General features: G+C 52.3%; 1 protein-coding gene across 1 annotated transcript; it reads right to left on the bottom strand.

The window, feature by feature from the left end:
* Nucleotides 1-3,160: 3,160 nt before the first annotated feature.
* LOC134869173 (uncharacterized) lies at nt 3,161-8,592 on the bottom strand. The gene is made up of 10 exons (XM_063890623.1): nt 8,524-8,592; nt 7,742-7,888; nt 7,533-7,619; nt 6,615-7,090; nt 6,161-6,488; nt 5,254-6,055; nt 4,930-5,139; nt 4,241-4,818; nt 3,846-4,084; nt 3,161-3,578 (listed from the first exon to the last, which is right to left on the bottom strand). The coding sequence occupies exons 1-10, from the start codon at nt 8,524-8,526 to the stop codon at nt 3,161-3,163; spliced, it is 3,288 nt and encodes a 1,095-aa protein (XP_063746693.1). The 5' UTR covers nt 8,527-8,592.
* Nucleotides 8,593-9,783: the final 1,191 nt, after the last annotated feature.

Consider the following 9,783-nt stretch of genomic DNA (forward strand, 5'->3'; position numbering starts at 1 on the left):
CGGGCAAAGCAAGGTGTAAACCTAAGAGTTTTACGTGAGTGGTAAAGCTGAGTCTTTATGGCTCAACCTAAGCGGGAGGGGAAACTTTTACATTTCTGTAAAGGTGTAAACCAGAGATTTTAAAGCCAAGTGTAAATATGAGTAGCATCAGGGATAACCGGAGAGTTTACTGCGGTAACGTTTAAGGTGACGGGTGAACTTCAGAGTCTTATGTTAGGGGTTAATCGAAGTCAAACCCAATGCATACATACTGTTGTAAACTGTAAACCCTAGAGCAGGGTTAGTCAACTAAAGTTCAGAGGTCCAGTTAGAGAAAAGGTCCGGAACATCAAAATGACTGTAGGTATTTTTAATGTTCCACTCGGGCTGCGTTTAAAATAAAGTAGAGAAAATAAATCAATAGCTTTTGGAAATGTGTGCATCTTAAAAGAGCTGACTTTAGAGAGAGTGAATAAAGAGCAGCAGCTGGAGTTTCCCTTTCTGTGTGTTAGACATCTGAACAGTTTCAGCCAGTTATAGAACAGATCAGTCCGAACACATCAGAACCATCAGAACTTTTGAACAGTTTTAAGGTCTGTCTTTCTGTCCCTCTGATGTTCCTCTCCCTCACTGTCATAGTTCAGAGCACTGAGCTCCAGCCTGTCCCCACCATTTCACATCGGCGCTGAAATGATGTCAGGACCTTTCTCACATGTGGAGGAGCTCATTGGTGCTCCACCCCCCTCTCTCTGTCTCCCGCTAACTGTCTCTCCCTTCACTCTTCTCTCCGCCTCCTCTCTCTGTCTCCCGCTAACTGTCTCTCTCTTCACTCTTCTCTCCAGCTCCTCTCTCTCTCTGTCTCCCACTAACTGTCTCTCCCCTCACTCTTCTCTCCGCCTCCTCTCTCTGTCTCCCGCTAACTGTCTCTCCCTTCACTCTTCTCTCCAGCTCCTCTCTCTCTCTGTCTCCCGCTAACTGTCTCTCCCTTCACTCTTCTCTCCAGCTCCTCTCTCTCTCTGTCTCCCGCTAACGGTCTCTCCCCACATTCTTCTCTCCAGCTCCTCTCTCTCTCTGTCTCCCGCTAACTGTCTCTCCCTTCACTCTTCTCTCCAGCTCCTCTCTCTCTCTGTCTCCCGCTAACTGTCTTTCTCCTCACTTTCTCTCCGTCTTCTCTCTCTGTCTCCCGCTAACTGTCTTTCTCCTCACTTTCCCTCCGTCTTCTCTCTCCCCTCACTCTTCTCTCCGTTTTCTCTCTCCCGCTAACTTGTCTCTCCCCTCACTCTTCTCTCTGTCTTCTCTCTTCCGCTAACTTGTCTCTCCCCTCACTCTTCTCTCCGTCTTCTCTCTGTCTTCTCTCTCCCGCTAACTTGTCTCTCCCCTCACTCTTCTTTCTGTCTTCTCTCTCCCGCTAACTCGTTTCTCCTCTCAGTCTTCTCTCTCTCTCTCTGTCTCTTCATTCACCCTTCTCTCCATCTTCTCTCCCCTGCTAACTGTCTCTACCCTCACTCCTCTCACCAGCTCCTCTCTTATCTCCCGCTAACTGTCTCTCCCCTCACTCTTCTCTCCGCCTCCTCTCTCTGTCTCCCGCTACCTGTCTTTCCCTTCACTCTTCTCTCCAGCTCCTCTCTCTCTCTGTCTCCCGCTAACTGTCTCTCCCTTCACTCTTCTCTCCAGCTCCTCTCTCTCTCTGTCTCCCGCTAACTGTCTCTCCCCACACTCTTCTCTCCAGCTCCTCTCTCTCTCTGTCTCCCGCTAACTGTCTCTCCCTTCACTCTTCTCTCCAGCTCCTCTCTCTCTCTGTCTCCCGCTAACTGTCTCTTCATTCACTCTTCTCTCCAGCTCCTCTCTCTCTCTGTCTCCCGCTAACTGTCTCTCCCTTCACTCTTCTCTCCAGCTCCTCTCTCTCTCTGTCTCCCGCTAACTGTCTCTCCCTTCACTCTTCTCTCCAGCTCCTCTCTCTCTCTGTCTCCCGCTAACTGTCTCTCCTCACTCTTCTCTCCGTCTTCTCTCTCTGTCTCCCGCTAACTGTCTTTCCCCTCACTTTCTCTCCGTCTTCTCTCTCCCCTCACTCTTCTCTCCATTTTCTCTCTCCCGCTAACTTGTCTCTCCCCTCACTCTTCTCTCTGTCTTCTCTCTTCCGCTAACTTGTCTCTCCCCTCACTCTTCTTTCTGTCTTCTCTCTCCCGCTAACTCGTTTCTCCTCTCAGTCTTCTCTCTTTCTCTCTGTCTCTTCATTCACCCTTCTCTCCATCTTCTCTCTCCTGCTAACTGTCTCTACCCTCACTCCTCTCACCACCTCCTCTCCCTGTCTCCCGCTAATTTGTCTCTCCTCTCACTCCACTCACCAGCTCCTCTCTCTGTCTCCCGCTAATTTGTCTCTCCTCTCACTCCACTCACCAGCTCCTCTCTCTGTCTCCCGCTAACTCGTCTCTCCCCTCAATCTTCTCTCCGTCTTCTCGCTCTGTCTCAGCCGACTCATCTCTTCTTCTTGTGTTTGTCTCCCTGTATCGCTCACTCGTCTCTTTCGCCCCCTGCTGGCGCCGGTTAAAATGGAATTGCAGACAGACGGGTGGACAGGAACAGGCACAGAACATGGACATGACCGGATTGGAAACGACAACAACCGGGGGCAAGGACGAGGAGGGTGTCTCGGGCAGACGGCCCGGGGGCAAGGCAGAGTACAAGGCAGAACATGGACATGGCCTGTGGCAGAGGAAACTTGGGCATCGGAGACAGGGGCGTAGACCATGGCGAGGGAACTCCGGAGGCCGGAGACACGGGCAGAGGCCACGGCAAGGGAACTCTGGAGGACGGCGAAATAGCTCCGGAGGACGACGAGGCAGCTCCGGAGGACGGGCTGGAGGACGGCGAGACGCTCTGAAAGACTGGGAACCCTCGGGAGCACCTGGAGCAGGAGGCGGCAGGGTCACCGAGGACACAAGAACACAAGTCGGCGGGACCCTCGACGGGACATGAGCTGTTGTCGGCAGGACCGCCGTTGGTGCTAGCGTCTGCGGTACCCCCGAAGAGGCAGGATATGGCTTTGGCGGGAAACCGGGTGGTACAGGCGTCGGCGGGACCCCCAAAGAGGCAGGATTCGGGACATGAACTACAGTTGGCGGGACATGAGCTTGAGTCAGCGGGACCACCGGCGGGACCACCGACTGGACATGAGGTTGAGTCAGCGGGTCACCGACGGGACATGAGCTTGAGTCGGCGGGACCACCGACGGGACAGGGACATGGGTCGGCGGGACCCCCGACAGGACAGGGACATGGGTCGGCGGGACCCCCGACGGAACAGGAGCACCTGTTGGCGGGACCCCCAACGGAGTAGGCGCATGTGTTGGCGGGACCCCCACCGGATCAGGTGCTGGCGGGACTCCCGGCGGATCAGGTGACGGCGGGACCCCCAACAGAGCAGGACATGATGTCTGCTGGACCCCCGGCGGAACAGCTGTGAGTGGGACCCCCGACTGGACAGGCGAGGCTGGAGTCAGCCGGCCGCCAACTGGGCAGGAAGGGATGGAATGGGCAGGACCGCAGCTGGTAGCAAGGCGGCCGGGACTCGGCCTGGCGCCAAAGCTGGGGAACAATAGTCTGTTAAGGGGGGGGAAAAAAGGAAGAGGAGGGGGAAGAAAAAAAAAGGGAGAAAAAGGAGAAAAAAGAAGAAAAAAGGAGAAAAAGAGGAGGAAAGGAGAGAAAAGGGGACAGTGAAGCATATATTTTTTTATCAACCAAACTTTTATTACAATATGATATATGAACAATATATGAATCAAACTTTTTTTTTTCTTCTTCATGTCCTCCAGCCACTGTTCTTTTGGGACAGTTTCAATGTTTGGGCAGTACACCTTTCCTTTATACTGGCTGTGTCCAGTCTCTGCCGTCCTAAACTCCTTACACTGCTTACAGGTGTTGTGTAGTACCCTGCGGGTCAGTTTGCGGACTGGAGGAGCAGGAGGAGGAGGAGGAGGAGGAGGAGGCATGAGGCTGTAGCTCAGGGCCTGTGGGGCAGCCATCAGGACAGGCACCTGAGCACCTACTGGTCCCAGCAGCATCAGCTTCGGAGATGAACTTGGAGCTGGAGCTGGAGCAGGGAAGAGCTGCCGAGGAGTACGTGGCCTCACAGCCACAGGTGTGGCGGGTGTGTGTGTGTGTGTGGCGACTGCGGGTGTGTGTGTGGCGACTGCGGGTGTGTGTGTGTGTGTGGCGACTGCGGGTGTGTGTGTGTGTGTGGTCTTTCTCCTCGCTTGGCCCACGGTGCTGCTGGGCAGGTGGTACTGGTGAGCCGGGCCAGATTGGGGGGGTGCAGACACGGCCCGCGTTTTGGCTGTGGGGAGAGGGTCAGCCGCCACAGACAGTCGACTGGGCAGGTCCAGCCCCTGCATGACCACCGCAGTCTCCTGCCTCTGCACCCTCTTGCTGTTCCACTGGACCAGGGTGGTGTGGCTCACAGCAGGCTGGGAGGAGGGAGCAGCCAGGGAGGAGACAGCAGCCACGGAGGAGGGAGCAGCCAGGGAGGAGGCAGCAGGCTGGATGGGAGCAGCCAGGGAGGAGGGAGCAGGCTGGGAGGAGGGAGCAGGCTGGGAGGAGGCAGCAGGCTGGGAGGAGGCAGCAGCCACGGAGGAGGGAGCAGCCAGAGAGAAGATAGGCTGTGTTGGGTTATCAAGGAGACCTGGCACCATGAGGTCAGGTATATGGTCTTCCTCAATGCCCTCGTCCACTTCCTCACCCCCCTCCACATCCTCCAGCATGTCCTCCGTCTCCTCTGCGTCAGGGTTGACCTTCAGGGGCTGCCCAGTCTGACTTAGGAGGTAGTCAACACCAAGCAGCTCTCCTATGAAAAAGAACAGATAAACAAGCATGCACACATAATTAATAAACATTAATGTCATGTATGATGTCAAGCATATACACTAGGTAGACAGATATCATTACATTAGCATACCGGTGTATTTGGAGGGTGGCCTGAAGTTTGGCACATATGCCCGGCCAAACACCTTTATGTTGTTGGTGTTGACGCTCTGGGTCACATCCCCGGAGTAGGTGAGCAGAGACGATGGCCTGCTGGTCACCGCCGCCGCCCCCCGGTCCTGGTTCCACCTGTTCAGGCCTTCCAGGAGGTAGAGCTGAAAATTCAGCGCATTTGCACTGGTTCCTGTGAAAACAATGAAATATTAATAGTCAATTAAAAAGGTCTAGCTTTCCAATCTAATGAGTGCTTTCATAAAAGAGCATAGTGACTGCTTATATACATAAGGGAGACACCAACCTGGAATGAACCTGTTCAGGTGGCAGTGGAAGGACTCCAGGGATGTGGACCCCCTGGCACAGCGGTAGCTGGTGAGGACCACACCTCCCTTCCTGATGGTGCCGGTCTCGGTGTAGAGCTGCACACCAGGCAGGTCCTGGATGCAGCTGACGTGGCGTTGCTGCACACGCCAGATGTGCTCCGTGCGCACCTGGTCCAGCAGTGGCACCCCCATCAGGTCATTCCCATTGGTCCCGCCCAGTTGCTGCAGCAGCCGCCCAATGAGGCTGATGGTGGCCTCCACGCCGCGCGTCCTCCTGCGGCAGTACTGGCTCAGCTCCCTCTTACTGATCCTGGCATCCACCGCAGCATCAGTAATGGCTGGCACACCTTCCTGCCTGAGCTGCTCTCTCTTTGCCTGATGCAACAGAGAGAGGTCCCCTGCATCCCACTCAAAAATGCAGGCAGAGAGGCAGCTCATGAAGGTGGGGTAGAGGGGATGGGCGTCGGTGGTACACCCAACAGCCAGCCTCCGCATGAAGTGCCAGATGTCCAGCCGTATTTGGAGGTCTGGCCACTCCCCAAACCTGTTCTGCAGCGTGGTGGACCCCTCACTGATGCAGCAGTTACAGTCCACATACAGCAGCAGTGGGGGTGCGACAGCTGCAAGGCGGTACCGCTCCATCACTCCTGCCACCATCCTGTCCAGTCCTGGCCCCTCCTGCACTGTCACCACACTGGTCACGATCTGGCCAACCTCGTTCCCAATGGAGGTGACCCAGAGACCAGTCCCCTTGGCATGGCCAGCCAGCTTCTTTGTGATCTGGAATTTCACAATAGCGATGTTAAAAAAATCTGTAAAATTTGAACTATCTACAGGAGCAAGAGTATATAGATTAACTACACTGTACACATGTATTATTATTACCTGTTTGGTTGAGTCCATCTTTAAGATGGAGCCAAACGTTGATGTGATGCTGGCTTTAATATGGTCCAGGCGAGAGAGGATGTCCCTGCCATAGACCGTCAGCAGCCAGCGACTGGTGGGCACATCAATGGGCTCTGGGGGATCCTGGCACACCACTGGGAAGAGGCTTGGCCGGCCAACAAACTCAGCACACTCCCCAAGATAGTGTGCCAACCTGTTCAGCCATTCCTCCCCATGGTTCTCCTTCAGCTGCTTCACCAGACGTGCTGGACTGTTCCCGAGAGTCCGGTCACGCAGCAGGCGAATGACACGGATGTCACAGGCGTACCTGAAATGAACATGTAGCTCCAATTAGTTACGCATTAAAGGGAGGGTCATTACAGTCATGTAAAGGCTATCATACGCAGCCGGCGAAACAACAGTTGAATGTGACAGCAGAGTTCCATTTACTCACTGGCGGGTCAGGATCATCCGGAACATTTTCTGGTGCGGCAGGTCCAGCTGATTCCGGACAGTCTCGGAGGTGGACAGGTAGTTCACAGAACACACAGTGCACCCGAGTGTCTCTGTCACCATCAGGTAATACCTGTCGATGTCCAGGACCTTCCGAGCCCTCTTGTGGACACCGTACCCCGTCAGCTGCTTCCCACACTCAGGGCAGGTTACCCTCACCTTCCACAGGTGGTAGGGCATCCACACCATCAGCCTGTGGTTTAAGAAGCGGTCTGGTGTCGGTGTCTGGTGGTAGATGAGGGCTGGGGCAGGGGGCTCGTACCACAGCTTCAGGTCTTGCCGCAGTTTGCCAGAGTGGAAGATGGCGTTTGAAATCCACCTCTGGTCTTGGACAGGGATGTTTTTATACATCTCTGCTGGCAACCACACCGAAGCTGCAGCCCCCGCAGTGGCCAGCTGAACTCCTCCAGGTGCATCCTGTTTAGAAGACAACAATAATGTAGTAATGTATGGCATACATAAAGGCTACACTAAGCATAACCTACACAACACATTAGAAATAAAGGTATGTCTGGAGGTCAGTGTAAGGAGTGCGCTTGACCAAAGGGAGATGGCCAGGTATGACTATATAGATGTTAATTAGGTTGGCTTCAACCATCTTGTCTAATAGCTGTAGCTCCCAGCCGTTGCACCAGCCGTTGCACCAGGGTCCGAGACCACAGCAGCAGACTGTGATGGTGGCACAGCAGCCGTTGCACCAGGGGCCACAGCAGCAGACTGTGAGGCAGCGGCAGGAGGCTGAGTGGTGGGCTGCTAAAGCAACAGCATTGTGTTATGAGATAACAGCTACAGCATTGCAGCAGACATGAGATGCCAGATTAATCATAACGATACATCATTTAAACATAGATCACCTTACCTTAGCACCGTGAAAGCCACAGTTACAGGCCACTGACCCTCCAAACAGAGTGGACTGTCCACGGACCTGCATGGGGCAATTCTCAATCTGAAACAATCAGTACTGTGTTTAGTCTGGGGTAGGTAGTACAGTCATTTGCTTTATTCATAGTATCTGCACTATTGTAGGGTATATTTTTCAAGTCATCATTATGTATTGCCATATTTTACCTTCTGATAGAGGGCATACCACTTCCGCTGCCTAGGGGCTGGTCTGTTGCCTCCAGAAGGCCAAACCCCTGAGCTGGCAAATGCCCTCAGCCTTGCCATCCACTGTCCTTCCCCCAGGCCCTTGTGGCTTTTAGGCTTGTTGCTCATCTAAAGGGAATATGAATATGAAAATGGACAACAATAAACAATGAGCATCCTTTGGACAATACACTGTGACACTACAGCACAAACGCGCACACACAGCATGACAGACAGCTGCATTATCAAATCAATCAAGTTACAATAATGTTGGGTGTCTGATCACCTCTGATAAGGTGAAGTAGTTGATATGATTTGCTAGTCATAGTGATAATGAGGGTATTATGTAGATCGTATTCGTAACGTTAGTTTGTTTACATTTACATGGCTTTTTGTATTCATATTAATATTGAGCCTATAAACATTACATTTATTGATCTTAACGTACCACCACGAACGACACATATTAGCTAGCCTAAAGCTTGGCATACCGCCTTATATGATGCCAGTTCACGCTAGCTAGAACAATGGCGTTATCCTATTTATAAATCACACATTTGGCATGATAATCTCACAAACACCTCCTCTGCAAAATCGAAATGGACCAGCAAGTTAGCAATAGCGATTGTTAGCTATGGTGGATAAACTGGCCTTAACGTAACGTAACACAGGTAGCAAAACAATCGGATACTTTCGTGTGATTGATTAAAATAAACCCCACATGCATTTTTCAGCAGGAGACACATATTTGAATAGTTACTTACCATTGAATCGTACTGCTAGATTCTAAGTAGAATAAGCGGAAAAAACAATGGCGTCCGTTTGTTGCAGAGCGTTCCTGTGCTTGCTGTGCTTGAGCTTGCTTTGGCGCGTAACGTACGTCATCCATTCCACATTGGAAAGTAGCGATGTGATTGGCCAGGTCCAATCTCCACATTGGATAGTAGCGATGTGATTGGCCAGGTCCATTGTCATCTCGCTACGTGATTGGGACAGGCTGTATCTCACATTGGAAATGAACGAACGTGATTCGCTGTTGACATTGGACTGAGAACAGACTAACCCTTCCCAGGTGCTTCCCAGGTGGAAACGTCATGGAGGCTGGGGCAAGGCCTGGACACATGACAGCCGGAACTGGAACCAAAGGCATGGCTGCAGGAGATGGAGGCGTAGTGGCTGGGGCTTGAGCCGGAAACATGACTGCTGTGACACGAGGTTTAAGGCAAGGGTGCAGGCTCTCTGGGGAAGTGACAAATGTCCTTAAATATTCCGGCAGTGAGCTTTCTAACCATGGCTTATCTGCCAATTCCCAGCGTGCACGAAGAAGAGCTGCATCCTGAGCCTCTTTAGAAACTGGTTTCCTCCACCCTCCATAAATACACCAAAAGTACTACCGGGTCAATTTTTGGTTCGGTTGTTCTGTCAGGGGTGGGGGAAATAGGACCCAAGTGCAGCGTGAGTAAAGGAGGCAGGTATGGGTCCAAACAAAAGGCGAGCTTTATTCAAATTAAAGCTGAACTTTCAGACAAAGGAAAACCTAACCTACACTAACCAGGGGACACAGGGACACCAGGAACAGGAGCAGACGGACGGGCAGGAACAAGCAGGTAACATGGACGGGAAAAGGCACAGAACATGGATATGACCAGATTGGAAAGGACGACAACCGAACAAGAGACAAAAGGGCAACAGACACTAAATACACAAGGGTAGTCACAAGACAAGACACAGCTGGAGAGGGGAGGAGAAACACAGGGGCAACAGGTGACACAATCAGGCACAGGAGGGAAACGCAGGAAGTGAAACTAAACATGACACAAGAGGGAAAACATTTCAAAATAAAACAGGAAACAGACACAAAACCAAGATCATGGCAATTGATTATAGGTCTGGGTCTGTATCGGTTGGCGTCAGGGTCCTAACCCGGACCGCGGTCCACCTATTAGTGAACTATGCCCTAGTGATTCGCTTGAGGTGCAAACTAGAGGTTGAGTAAGATGTAATTGAGAGTTTTACAATGTGTG

The sequence above is a fragment of the Eleginops maclovinus genome, chromosome 9 (genome assembly GCF_036324505.1).
Source record: "Eleginops maclovinus isolate JMC-PN-2008 ecotype Puerto Natales chromosome 9, JC_Emac_rtc_rv5, whole genome shotgun sequence".
In the NCBI taxonomy this organism is placed as follows: domain Eukaryota; kingdom Metazoa; phylum Chordata; class Actinopteri; order Perciformes; family Eleginopidae; genus Eleginops; species Eleginops maclovinus.